This window comes from Urocitellus parryii, chromosome 11, assembly GCF_045843805.1.
Source record: "Urocitellus parryii isolate mUroPar1 chromosome 11, mUroPar1.hap1, whole genome shotgun sequence".
NCBI lineage: Eukaryota > Metazoa > Chordata > Mammalia > Rodentia > Sciuridae > Urocitellus > Urocitellus parryii.
The window spans coordinates 123,689,832-123,704,552 of NC_135541.1; the positions used below are offsets into that span (position 1 = coordinate 123,689,832).

The following is a 14,721-nucleotide window of genomic DNA, read 5'->3' on the forward strand; positions in this document are numbered from 1 at the left end:
GGGACGTGTTCAAGGTCGCAGTGAATAAGGACAGCTTTATTCTTCACAGAAACACAAAGGAAGATGAACCCCTGAGTTCCTGGAAACCAGCAGGATGAACTCTGGGGGACGCTCTGCTCTTCCAGGAACATCTCAGCAGGATACAGAGGGACAGCAAGACCAGGCCAGGGCCGGTGCCAATCCTTTCAGAACTTCCTTTTCTCAAATGTTTTCACTTAGTTTCATGATTCAAGTCATTAGCAGCCCCCATATTTGTGGCCACTGCCGGAGACTCCAAACTTCTGACCGCTGCCGCCATGGCAGGAGTCCGAGCTCTGGCGACGGCATCGGTGGGACCTGTGGTGGCTGTGGGGGCTCAGGAAGCAGCCGCCCTCGGAGCTGGGGCCAGCACACCCTCCTGAGCTCACAGTGCAGCCAGAGGCCACAGGCAGGCACTGTGCTGGGCTCTTGGAAGGGCACTTGGGTGAGGGGCACTTGGGTGAGGGGCACTTGGGAGGGGGCTGGCACTGCTGCTGGTTCTGCTGGAAGGACATCCTGGCAAGACTTTGACCTTGAACAAAATAATACAAACATTTGAGCACAGAGTTTCAGACCAATGCCTTCCCACTTTGCTTGTCAGACCTCCCCTCCTCCCAGAACTCAGCTGATTTCTAAGCAAAGACCAGTAGGAGAGACGTGGGAGCTTGGAGGGACGCTTGCTTTTGGACAAGGCATCTTTGAGGATGTCACATGGATCCGTGTGACAACAGGCTCAGAACAAGAACGGGAAAGGATCGTGAGGTCCTGTGGCTCGTGCAATTTGTGGCTCCCTGACTCCTACCCCCATCTCCCCCCTCGCCCTCATCTCCCCCGGTTGCTCCCTGTGGGCTTCTTCCTGAGCTTCTATCTCAGGTCTGAGCTCGTGTCCCCACACACTCTGAGCTGCAGATCTGTCCCTGTGGGGCACTCACCAGGTGCCGGAGGCAGAGAAGGCTGTTTCTGAGGAGCCCGGGGCAGGAGGCCTTTTATCCCACGCAGAGTGGGTGACACATCACCTGAGCATGCTGCTGCTTCCACAGCCAAGGGAGGTGACAGTGCTGGACACTTCAGAGTTACCTGCCTCCAGTGTCTTCCTGGGCAAGTGCCTCAAAGTCTCATAGGTGGGGCCAGGAAGTCCTTGTAACCACCCAGGTACTTCCCTCTGCTCCTCCCTGACGGTGCCGCCCCGCCCTTGCCCATTCATTCATTCCCTGTCCCTTTTGCTTCATTCAACAGTAGTAACATGAGATGCACATGACAGGTCTCTTCCCTTGGAGTACCTTGCAGCCTTGACCATCACTCAGAAAAATCAATATATTGGATCTGGTGAGATGAGCACTCTCAGAGGTGTTTACAAAGACCTCAAGCCTCAGGGCCCAGCCTCGACAGTCAGTCCCCCATTGCACTCCAGGCCCCAAAGAGCAATAGAGCCTTCAAGTGCTCACTGGGAGTGGCAGCCGGAGAAGGCCATTGGCCTGAAAAACTATGAAGTGTGGGGTGAGGGGCCATCGTGCCCCCCACGTGGCCGCAAGTGGACAAGTAAAGGAGTTGGCGAGGATAAGGCCCTTAGAACTCTACGGTGATAAGACTTAAAACCGAGGTTGTTAAGAAGGACGAGGAGGAGAATACTGTGTCCCTGTCTTCCTGGCTACAGGATATGGGTAGCAACTAAAAGAAAAAGTGGTTCGTGTGTTTGGAGAGATGTGGAAGAAATCTGCAAAGAAGTGATGAATGGCTTCGAGCTTGTTTCTAGATAGTTGGTAATTGTGAGGTGGATGATAGTGGAGGGGGTATGTGTGCCCCATTCCATAGGTTGGCCAGGTTTAGTGTAAACAATGCCATTATCCCATTGGATTTCATTCTGAAATTACAGTCGCAGTCCTCATAGAATTTCAGCTCAAGCATGATAATAAAGCATATTACAGATATTTACCAAAAGGAAATAATATTGAAGGGGACTTTAATTCTCACATACTAAAATTTAATTAGTTCAGATAAACCTTACAGTGAATATTTCAATCCGTTGTAAATCTGAAAGACTGGCAGCCTGTTTTTAGATGCTAAATACATACTGAATAGAAAAAGCTAGTGTTCTTTTCCTTTCCAGTCTAAAAACTACTCTTTTTAAATCCGTGATTCCAAAAGTTCTTTCTGATGTGTACAAGAGCACAAACACCCCTGGGACACAGATAAAGGGATTTCTGGTGACAGCAGGGACAATCTGGGAGAGCCCGTGGTGCACATATGCCGACACCCAGACGGATTTCACATCTCGTTTTTGTTAATGAGGGTGCAGTAAACCAGGAGACGCAGAAACCTCCTCAACATACCGATGCCCTTTCCTTTGGATATAAGACCAGGAGCAAGACTGACGGATCATAAGGTAGTTGAGTTTCCATTGTTTGTCAGATCTCCACACTACGATAATGTACATGCTGCTGTCCATACTCTATGGTGATGGTTATACCAGTTTACAGTCCCACCAATAGGTACAAGAGTTCCTCTTTGTTCCAATTCCTTACCCAGGGGTGTTCTCTCTTGTCTTTTGAATAGAATCCGTTCTGACAGGTGGGAGGTCATATCTCATGGTGGCTCTAATTTGCATTTCCCTAATGATCAGTGATGTTGAAACTTTTCACAGGCCTGTAGGACATCTGTAGGTCCCTTTTGAGAAACGTCTAAAAGGGTCCTTTGCCCATTTCTCAAATTGCATGATTTGTTTTCTGTTACTGAGCTGTTCTTGTTCCTAAATACATTCTGGCTATTAGTTCATTGTTGGATGTAAGGTTCATAAATATTTTCTTCCATTATTCAGGTTATCTTTTCACTCTTGCTGTTTCCTTTTCTGTGCATAAACATTTTATTTTGTTGAAATCCCATTTATTTTTGCTTCTGTTGCCTTTGCTTTTGGCGATCAAAATCCAAAACTTTTTTCAGGCCAATATGGAGAAACTTTCCTCTTAAATTTTTTTCCTAGTAGTTTTATAATTTCAGGTCTCATATTTAAGTCTTTAATCCATATTAGCATAGAGAAATGTCTGTGTACACTAATAACAAACTATCCCGAAAAATGAAATCAAGAAAATAATCCCATTTACAATATCTCTAAAATGATACTGAGGAATAAATTCAATCCAGGAATTGAAAGGTCTGTGCACTGAAAATTATAAAGCATTGATGGAAGAAAATAAAGATGATACAAAAATGGAGACATACTCCATATTCCTGGATTGACAGGATCAATCTTGATAAAACCCTAGAGGTGGTGTCAGCAAGATGGTAGAATTCCTCAGCTCCACTCTCCCTCAAATAGACCCAACTAGCAACTATCTGCAAACAAGAGCACCTCATGAACACCCCAGGACTCCAGAACCAGGCTGAGTCGCTTCCTTGGACCACAGAACTAAGATTAGCTACGGGCAAAGGGTCAGCGGAGAGGCTTCGTTGTGACCACATGGACCCTCTCCCTGAGGCCCAGCTTGAACACAGGACTCGGGAGACCCACAGTCTGGACAGGAGTCAGCTAGACGTGAACACTCGGCTCCCTTGCCATTCTGGGCCCTCTTCCGCAAAGCATTCTCCTGTCTACAGGAAACGCCGAGGTATCAGCAGGGTGACATCACCTGGTGTTAGTTAGAAGCAAGGGACACGTGTAGGGCTCAAAATGACCAGCAGCGTGATCTTTTGGTTGCTCTACATTCCAGCCAACAGAGGTACACTGATGGAAAGTCTAGAAGACAGCACTGTTGTGCAGTAAGTATGGCCAAGGGGACTCCCAAGGTTGGCTCTTCAGCTGACCTCCCTACACAGCTCTGGTGCACTCCCTGAACCTCCACTGGACGGGAAATTAAACTTCAAGGGCACCACAGCTATTATTTACTAAAGGAGCAACTGAACCCATCTGATCTCAGCTGCTGAGCCTCAACCCAGATAATCCTGAGCATCCGCCTTAACCCTTCCCCAAGCTGAAAATCAGGATCAAGGTTGCACTTAACTACAGAAAGACATCGGGCCCCACCCAGCTTCTCCGTAGCAGCCAAGTGGCTAACGTACCAAGCTCAGTGCTCCACTTAAGGTTACTGTAGGATGGGGCTCAGCCTGTGTGCCTGCAGACCTTTTTAGCACATTCTCTAAATCTCCTCACCCTAAAGAGCAGTCCAAGATAACTTACTCAGGCTTTGTGACCAGCATGTAAATCGCAAACTTTAGTCCTCGCTAATAAGAAACACAACTTACCAAAATGCCCAGAAACAACCCCAGAGCTCAGCCAACAGCCCTGCCTGACTTCAGAGGTGAGCTAGTGTCTCACCAAACTGGGGAGAAGAGTCAGCAATTCCATTCCACTCCAGAGCACAGTTGACATTCCAGCTCCACTAGAAAATCCTACAGCCAGGGCTGCAGCAGACTGACCCAACCGGAATCCCAGGACAGACTAAATAGGGAATGCCAATCCACCAAAGAAGACCAGTGAAGGCTAGAAGAAATAGCTATTCCTCAAACACGCAGGCACCGATGCAGGGCAGAGGATTATAGGAATATCAGAGGACAATTACACCTTCAAAGAGAAACTAATCAAGTTCCCATAGTGGACCCTGAAGAAACAGAGACACATGAAATGACGGACAAAAAATCCAGGACAATCTTCTTAAAGAACTAGAAAAAAATAAAGATCAAAAATTAAATTCAATGTGGAAAACAATTTATGAAGAAAATGAGAAGTTTGACAAATAAATACAAACAATAAAAAAAACCAGAAATACTAGAGAAAAATACAATATGGAACCAAAAATTTAATACAAAGCTTCAATAGGAAACTTCATCAAACAGAAGAAAAAAAAAATCGGTGAACTTGAAGATAGGATGTTGAAATTATCCAGTCAATGGAGCAAAAAGAAAAATAAAGATGAAAGAGAATGAAGAAGGCGTATGGAAATTGTGGTAGGTCATCAAGAAACTCACCTTGGCATAGTGGGAACATTATCAGAAGAGAGGAAAAGACCCAGAAAACATAGTTAAGATAATAAAGGCTGGAAATTTCCCAAACATGGAGAAAGATGATAATGACCAGCTATAGGAAGCTCAGGGTGCTCCAATGAAATTCCACAAAAAAGGAGTCCGTCACGACACATCATTATCAGACGATCAAAAATCAAAGACAAAAAAATAGACTGAAAGCAGCCAGAGAGACATTGCCACACTGAAGGTAGTCTCCGTACCGCTGGAGTAGATGTCTTGTCGGACACACTGCAGCAGTCCAGGAGAAAGTGGGGTAATACGCTCAAAGGGTTGAAGAAAAAAAAAAACTGCTAGCCAAGAATACTTGATTTCACTGGTAAGTTTGTCCTTAGAAATTAGGGGAAATAAAGATCTTCCCAGCTAAACAAGTGCTAAGGGAATGTATTACCACAGGCCTCCTGTGCAGGAATTGGTTGGAGGATTTAGTTCAGTTGAAACAAGGAGATATCAGCTAATAACATAAAACATATGAAAGTAAAAACTCAGTGGTAGAAGTAGAGCATTGACTTATTCAAAATTCCCTACCACCGTAAGAGTAGCATATAAAGCAATTTTAACCCTCTCTACCATGCGTGAAAACTATTAAAAACCAGCATAGCCACAATAAATGTGATTCCCTGCATTAACAAGGTCAAGAATAGGAAGCATGGGACCCTCTAATTGATGCATAAAAAGCATTTGACAAAACTCAATGCCATGTCATGATAAAAGTTCTCAACAGGTAAGTAGAGAAGGAATGTATTTCAACACAATAAAAGCCATAAATGGCAAAACCATATCTTGGTGAAAAGTTGAAATCTTTTACTCTAGTACAAGGTACAAGCAAAGATGTTCACTCTCATCACTTCCTTTTTAATAGCTCTCAAAATTCTGTCCAGAGCAATTAGGCAAAAGAAAAAAAAGAAAAGAAATCCAAACAGGAAAGGAAGAAATGATTGTCTGCACTAATGACATGATCTTGTATAGCAAAAATCCTAAAGGCACCACCAAAAAAAAAAAAAAAAAAAGTTAGGACTGATAAATTAATTAAGTAAAGCTACAGAATATAACATCAACATACAAAACACCACCGCAAGATAACTATCGCTAATAACAAGTTGCTCAAAAGAAAATTAAGAAAAAAATTTATAATAGATAAAAAATAATAAATATTCAGGTGTAAGTTTAAGAAATAAAATTCATGTAGTGAAAATTATAGAGCAATGATGAAAAATTGAAGAAAATGCACATAAGTGGAAAGATATTCTGTTCTAAAGAATTGGAAAGATTGATATTGTTAAAATGCCCTTACTACTCAAAGTGGTCTCATATTCACGGCAATCCCTACCAAAAGTACAATGCCATTATTGGTCACTGAACTAGAAAAAGGAATTGTATCATTCATATAGACCTGCAAAGAGGATGGAAAGTCAAAAAAAGTCTTGAGCAAAATTAACAAAACAGGAGAAATCACAATGTTTTACTTCAAAATATATTACAAAGTAATTATGGTCAAAACAGAATGGTAGTGGCATAAAACAAACTCATCAATTGGTGCAGCAGGATAGAAAGTCCAGAAATAAACCATGTGGTTACAGTGATTTATTTTTTACAAAGTTACCAAGAACAAACAATGGGGAAAGTGCAGTCTGTCCAATAAATCATGCGGGGAAACCGGGTATCTACCTGCAGGGGAATGAAATCAGACCCCTATCTCTATCCACTTAAAAGAATCAATTAAAAATGGATTGAAGAGTTAAATGCAAACCCTGAAATGGTAGAGCTATTAGAGAAAAACACAGGCTGCAGCTCTGTGCCCAGCTCTGGCTCTGTTAACCATGCCCTTTGCTCTGTGGTGGAAGCTTTTGAATTTGCTGCATCTGGCTTGTTGACTCTTGCCATTATTTCCTGAACTATTGGCATCCTATTCAGGAAGTCATTGCCAGTGCGTGTGTCCTGAAGTGTTCCCCTGTGGGTGCTTCTGGCAGTCTCCGTGGTTCAGGTCCATTTGAGTTGGTTTTTGTGCAGGGTGAGAGAGAAGGTTCTAGGGTCACTCTTCCACCTAGGGGCGTCCAGTTTTCCCAGCACCATTTGTTAAAGACCGATTTCCCTCCAAGGCATCTTCTTTGGCTCATTGACTCACCAAGAACCAGTGGCAGTAGCTGCACTGGTTTGTCTCTGTGTCCTCTTTTCTACTCCATTGGCCTGTGTCTGGTTTTCTTTCAGCTCCATGCGACTTCCTGTTACTATGGCTCAGTCGTATATTTTGAAATCAGTATTGTGATGCCTCCAACATTGCTCTTTTGGCTTGGATTATTTTTAATTTTTTTTTTCATTTTGGATGTTTGGGGTCTTTTTTCTTCCATCTGAACTTTAGGATTGCCTTTTTCTATTCTGTGAAGACGGTAAGTGGCATTTTGATGGGGATGACGTTGATTCTAGAGATCACTTTCAGTAATATGATCATTTTAACAATAGTAATTCTGCTGATTCACGAACATAGGAGGTCTTCCTATCTTTCCGTGTCTTCTTTAATTTCTTTCTTCAGTGTTTTGTAAATTTCACTGTTGAGGTGTTTTACCTCCTTAGTTAGGTTTCTTCCCAATCCTCAGTGTATACCCAAAGAAATTAAAGTCAGAAAATCGTACAGATGCCTGCAGACCTATATTTATAACAGTACTATTCAATAAGTCTAGGTGCTCATCAACAGATAGATGAATAAAACATATGAGGTATAAATACAAACAATGGAGTATTTTTTTTTTGGCCATAAAGAAGAGAAAATTATGTCATTTGCAGGAAAATGGATATAACTGACATCATAATGTTAAGAGAAATAAACCAAACACAGAAAGACAAGTATCACATGTTTCATCCCTATGTAGATCCTGGGGCGGGGTCTGGAAAGCAGGACATGAAAGTAGCGTGGAGACTGTTCAAGAAGAGGAGGGGATGGGAGGTCGTAGGGGGAGGTAATAGGGGTGGGTGGACATGACCAAAGAATGTCATTTGCATGTACAAACATGCTGTAATGAAACCCATTATTGCATTAACTAAAACACTAATTAAAAAGAAAACTATGACATTGCTCTGGGCAAGATTTTTTTTGGATATGAAACCCGAAAACTCAAACAGCCAAAACAAAAATAGACAAGAGTGCCTCAGACAAAGAACTTCTGCAGAGCAAAGGAAAACGTCAGCAGAAGGAAAAACAACCCACAGTGGGAGATAAAATATTTGCAAACCATATATAAGATAAGGAGTTGATATCCAAAATATATTAGGAACTCAAATAACTCAATATCAAGAAAACAATCCAATTTTAAAACGGAACAGGGCTGGGGATGTAGCTCAGGGTGGAGTACCTGCCCAGCATCTGCAAGACCTTGGGCTCAATCCCCAGCACTATCACAAAATAGTGAAATAAAACAAAACAAAAAAATAAAAATGAGCAAAGGACTTGAATAAACATTCTCCAAATGAAATATGCAAATGATCTTCAAGTTCATGAAAAAAGTACTGAGCATCACCAAACATTGGAGAAATCACATTAAAACCACAAGATATCACCACCACCCACCTCTTAGAATGGTTTTTACCAAAGAGGCAAAAAATAACAAGTATTGCTAAGGATTTTAGGAAAAGATGACTCTTTACACTCTTTGTGGGAAAGTAAATTAGAACAGCTATTATGGAATATGGTACGGAGGTTCCTCAAAAAATGCCATATGATCCAGCCATACTGCTCTTGGGAATTGTCTGTCAAAGGGCTTCTGTAGTCCTGTGTTCCTGGCAGCATTGTTTACAATATCCAAGTACGGAATCACCTAAGTGTCTATCAACAGAGAAATGGATAGAGAAAAGGTAGTATAAATACACATAGTGGAGTACTAGTCAGCCTTAAAAAATGAATTCTGCAAATTCTGTCTTTGAGACATGGATGACATTATGCTAATTTTAAAAAGGCAAATTTCATATGCTCTCACTTGTAAGTGGAATATTTCAAAAGTTTAATTCATAGAAGTAAAAGAACAGTGATTAGAAGAGGTGGGTCAGGAAAGAAAGGCAATAAGCATTTACTGGTCAATGGATGCATAGTTTCAGCTACACAGGGGAATAGTTTTGAGATCTATTGTACAGCAGGGTAACTCTAGTCAAGAGTAACATATTTCAAAATAAGTAAATTTCAATTGTATCATTAAAAAGATGTCAAGTAAGTGAGGTGATGGATATGCTAATTGGCTAAATTTAATATGTGTGTACCTGTGTCAAATTGTACTCCATAACTATGATAGTTATGATTTGTCAAGTTAAAATAATACAAACAAATAAATAGAAGAGAATGTCCATACTACCCAACACAGTCTATAGATCCAAGAAAATATCAAAATTCCAACGACATTTTCACAGAATTAGAAAAATCAATCCTAAATTCATATGTAATTACAAAAAACCATAAATAGCCAAGGTAATATTAAACAAAAAGAATGAAATCGGGAAAATATACTTCCCAATTTTAAAATATATTCCAAAACCACAGTAAAAACAATATAATACTTGCACAAAATCAGATATATAGTTCAATGAAACCAAGTAGTCCAGAAATTAATTCATGCATTCAGTTAACTGATCTTTGATAAAGGTTCCAAGCATACACCGTAGGAAAATCACAATTTCTTACGAAAATGGTGTTGGGAAATACTTGGAATCATGCATTAAAGAAAAGTTTAGCACATCACCAACTTTATTTAGCATGAGTCTACCACACAATTCACCAGAACTGAGCAGTGTACAGAGACATAATTTTAAAAACCCTCCCATCAAATTATGTGAAACTTGTATATGCTTGATCTAAAAACAGGGTACCTGAGAGATTTATAGTGGTACAAGTTGAAGGAATGCAAAATGTTAGGCAAAATTACCCAGGGTTTTCATTGTCGGCACACTCTTGATCAGGCAAAGGGGAAACTTCAGATATGAAGGAAATATTTCAAAAGTTTAATTCATGGAAGGACAGTGATTTTTTTATACATTTTTTATACATTTCACAGTTACTGATAATACTCTACATTATATAAGTGAATACTGATTGGGAAAAAAAGAAAATGGCCCTGGGAATCGGATATCTGCATGCAGAGAAGAGTGAGACTCAGCCTCCATCTCACCTCATATGGAGAAATCCTCTCAGCCCCACGCGGGTGAATTTTCAGTTTCAGGCTCACGGCTGCCCTGGGAGCAGCCAGCGACTCCCTCTGGTGATGGTCCCAGAGCAGAAGTAAAGGGCATGTTTCATGCCAAACTGGAAGAGAAGGCTAAGGAGGGACCAGGGCAGAGGAAACGCGGCTTTGCTGGTGGCGTCAAGCCTGCAGCCCGGCAGACTCGGGTGGGGCAGCCTCTGTGGGAGGGTGCTCTCCAGGAACTCCGGGGGCTCCGTCTGCTCTACTCTGGCCCCTAAGCGGTGACCCTCCCTGGAGACCCCACTCTGTGACTTTTCTCCTAAGTCCAAGGTTGGATCTGAGCCTGTGCCCTTCCTACGTGCCACCACCAGACCTTATGTCCAGGATTTACTGACACTTATGTCCTTCATTCTCACAATCCTCACTTGGGAAGCCCAAGCTGAGCAGGAGCTAGATCAGTGAGTAGTTTGCTCAGGCTGAGGTTCAGCAGAGAGTAAGAGGCACAATCCTGGCCTCCAGGGATCTGACAACCTGGCCCAGAGGAGAGACCCTCGACCAGTGTTCCCTTGTGATCACTGAGCCCTGAGGGAAAACGTAGGCACTAACGGATAATGGGAGGAGAGCTGACTGTGACTTGGGGTTCAGACCTAGTTGTAGAAGAGGATAATTATTTTTCCATGAAGAATGATGTGATGGTTTGGCTACAGGGAATCCCCCCAAACCTCCTGTGTCGGTGCAGGAATATTGAAAGGTAAATGATGGTTAGGTTGAGGACTGTCACCTCATCAGTCCATCCTAGTTTGAACGGACTCGCTGGGTGGTAAATGTAGGTAGGTGGGGCGTGGCTGGGAAAGGCGGGTCACCAGAGACCTATCCTAGAAGGATCTCCACCATGCCCTTCCACCATGATGCTCCCCTTCACTCAGGCCCAGAGCAATGGAGTTGGCCAACCATGGACTGAGCCTCTGAAACCGTGAGCCAAAAGAAATGTTTTCATCCCAGTGATGAAAAAAAAAATGACCAATACACGTGGTTTCCTGGAAATAATACACAGCCCACTTTAATCCCAATGACATCCACTTTTGAGTTGCTCTGAGCAGAGTGACTGGAGCCCTTCAGAATCCGTCAGCAAGATGATGTCCTTTTCCTCATGCATCAGAAGCTGACTTGCGGGTGGATTCTTCTCAACCCCACCTCTGAATGCCTGCCGTAGTTCCTGTTTCCACAGCCTGATGTTCCCAGTTTTTTCCTTCTTGAGATGGAGCTCTTTAACTCACACTTCTCTTATGGAACTTCTTCTCCCACCTCTAGACCCCCCATTTGTTCTCAGATGCTACAGTGAACCTGAGGTGATGGGAGAAGGTTATTGAACCCTCAGCCAGGTTACTTCTCCCAGAGCCTGGGTCAAATGCTCTGCAGTGACATTTGGTAATGGTCTGGACATCCCAAGGACCTGGGATAACAATGAAGGAAAAACTTACCCGCCCAGCTCCAAATCAGGATGTTATGACCTAATAACATGTGCTTCTGCTAGTCCAGGAAGTGTTTTATTTGAGGTGTAGTTCCTGGGCGAACCGTCTAAGCAGGCATATAAGTAATAAATGAGCAAACAGTTAAACAAACAAGGACATCCATTCTCCTTGGCAACATAAGACTGGTGCTATGAAAGACAGCTGAGTCATTCTTGGAGAAGATCAGATGAAAATCCAAAGATGCCCCTGGAGAAGAGATTTATTCCTGGAGTTGATAGTTTCCTACTATAGAGTTTTAGGTGCATAGATTTGGGTTAACCTGTTGTTCATAATAGATTGCTCATCATCAGCCCACACTGAATCTTCTTTTTTTTTTTTTTTTTTAAGAGAGAGTGAGAGAGGAGAGAGAGAAAGAGAGAGAGAATTTTTTTTAATATTTATTTTTTAGTTCTCGGCAGACACAACATCTTTGTTGGTATGTGGTGCTGAGGATCAAACCCGGGCCGCACGCATGCCAGGCGAGTGCGCTACCGCTTGAGCCACATCCCCAGCCCCGAATCTTCTTAATTAATAGATCTATCTGCGTAACTACTTGCCCATTTTTTAAATAATACACACACACACACACACACATACAGGAACCACCTAAGTGAAAACCGGAATTTGATAGTAAGTTATATGTACCTTACACCTGACCTGTCCCATCTGAGATAACCATGATCCTAAATCTTGTATTTAGCATTCTTTTATTTCATTTTTTCATGTTTTATCATTTTTTATTCCTAAAAAAAGTTTTTTTGATTTTTATGTTTCTATTTTAAGTGGATTTTCTGAGGTATTATTAGACAAGCCAAAAAAACAAAAAAGCAAAACCATTTAAGTCCCAACAAACACCACTACATGTAAATACGTTTCCAGTTTGGATACAACAGTCCTATCACCCCAAAATAGTCCCTCATGTGCCTTCAGAGAGTCTCTCCACTCTATCAGCCTTGGGCCATTACTGACCTACTTTCATTTTTACAACTTTGCCTTTTCCAGAAAGTCACGCAATTGGAATCGTATAATGTGGTGTAAAGTTTGGCTTCTTTCACAGAGTACATATGATGCACTTGAGATTCAATCCTCTCGTTCTGAGCATCAGAAGTTCCTCCTGTTTTACTGCTAAGGCCTTCTATTGTATACACACACCACGTTTTGTCTTGTGTTAGCCATTCAGCAGGGAAGGCCATTGGGTTGTTCTGAGTTTGGAGCAGTTATAAATAAAATCACCACAAATTCTGGCCTCGGTTTTTATAGAAATATAAATTTTATTTCTCTTGGGTAATTATTTAAGAATAAGATTTCAAGGAAAACTAGTAAATGGATGTTTAAGGTTTTTAAAGAAACAACTAATCTGTTTTCCAAAGTGGCTGTAATGATTTTGCGTTCCCATCAGCAAAGAGTGAGAATTCTAGTTGCTCCACATCCTTGACAGTACTTGGTATTGGCAGTTATGGTTTTTCATTTTAGCCATTCCAAGATCTGTGGAATGGAAGTTCATTTTGTTTTTAATTTGCATTTCCCTAATGATTGATGATGAGTGTCTTTTCATGTGCTTACTTATCGTCCATGGGACTTAAGTAAGCACATGAAATGTCTTACTTAAGTCCAAATATTTTGTCCATTTTTAAATCAGATTGTCTATTTTCTTATTACTGATTTTGGGATATTTTTAATATTCTGGATAGAATTTCTTAATCACGTATGAGTTTTTAATTGGCTCTTTTTAGTTATACATGACTGTAGGGTTCATTTTGACATAATCATTATTATGGCCTAGCTTAGTAAGCACCCTATAGATTATAGGATGTCAGTAAATAAGACACAGTAAAATTATAGGATAAGTAATACTAAGTTATTCTGGTTATAAGTTAAAGAACTCAGCCTAAGTAACTCCATTTTAAAAAAGAAACCATCTTGATTAGAATGGGCAGTTAACCTAATTAAGAAACTTTAATTACCACAACCCCTGCCCAACCGCAAATGTCACCCCACCCCTAACAAAAAGTCCGCAATGCTTGCTATAGACAGTGACAACACTGTAGAGGTTCGCCTAATTGCTCATTTTAGCTTCTGTAACTGAACTTGATTTGTAACTGAGCTTGCCTGCTCTGTGCAATTGCAGACCCCTATGCATGGGGGAAGTGGTGTTTATGTATACAGGAAGGTGGGCACTGCACCCTGAACAGCGTCTTGCTAAGGGGCAGTCGCAGGCCAGCTAAATAAAGACCCTCCAGTTTGGACAAAATTCGGACTCAGAGTGTTTTCTGAGCAGTGGGCACCCAACAATTATAAAAGTGCAGAATATGATTTGTTCTCATTCAGTCCCCAGTACTCCCCCATTGCCTCCCCATCCCTCTCCCCCATTCCCTTTTCCCTACTGATCTTTCAAATAAAACTATAAGTAAATATCACATATGTGTTTTTAAAATATTTTCTATAAGTCTGTAAGTTTCATTTGCATTTTCTTAAGTGCCTTTGAAAAGCAGAATTTTTAAATTTTGATGAAGTCTAATATTTTCTTTTTGAAATATGCCTTTGTCATAGCTGAAGATTTTTTACATAATCAAAGTTATGAAAATATTTTCTCTTGTGTTTACACTAGAAGTTGGGTGGTTTGTGTTTCACATTTGGTCTATTATTGAGTTAATTTACATATAACTCCACCTTGAGCTGATCTCTAGATAGTAATAGGCAAGACCTTTTTAAGCCTATGGATGCCCAAGTGTTTCAGTACCATTTTAGAAATGACTGTTGCCTTTGCTTAAAATAATTTAATCATCTATTCTGGATCTAATTTTGGACTCAGTATGTCATAGATTCACCTCTTCTTTGGGAAAAGCATCTTTCTCTCACTATTTAAGTCCAAGATTAACTTCTTGTTGTTGTTGTTCATGTCTTTACCACATTGAGGATGTTTGCCTTCTATTCCTTGCTTTCTAAGAGTTTTTATCATGAATTGTACTGGATTTTGTCAAATGCTTTTTGCTGCTTTTGTTAAGATGATTCCATACTTG

The 14,721-nt window shown here is 41.2% G+C and overlaps 1 protein-coding gene across 1 annotated transcript; it reads right to left on the minus strand.

The window, feature by feature from the left end:
• Positions 1-236: 236 nt before the first annotated feature.
• LOC113175854 (late cornified envelope protein 3C-like) lies at positions 237-533 on the minus strand. The gene has a single exon (XM_026380197.2). It carries the CDS (start codon positions 531-533, stop codon positions 237-239), a length of 297 nt encoding a protein of 98 aa, XP_026235982.2.
• Positions 534-14,721: the final 14,188 nt, after the last annotated feature.

Coding starts and splice junctions, on each gene's coding strand:
- LOC113175854 (XM_026380197.2), bottom strand. CDS start 533: ATGTCCTTCCAGCAGAACCAGCAGCAGTGCCAGCCCCCTCCCAAGTGC.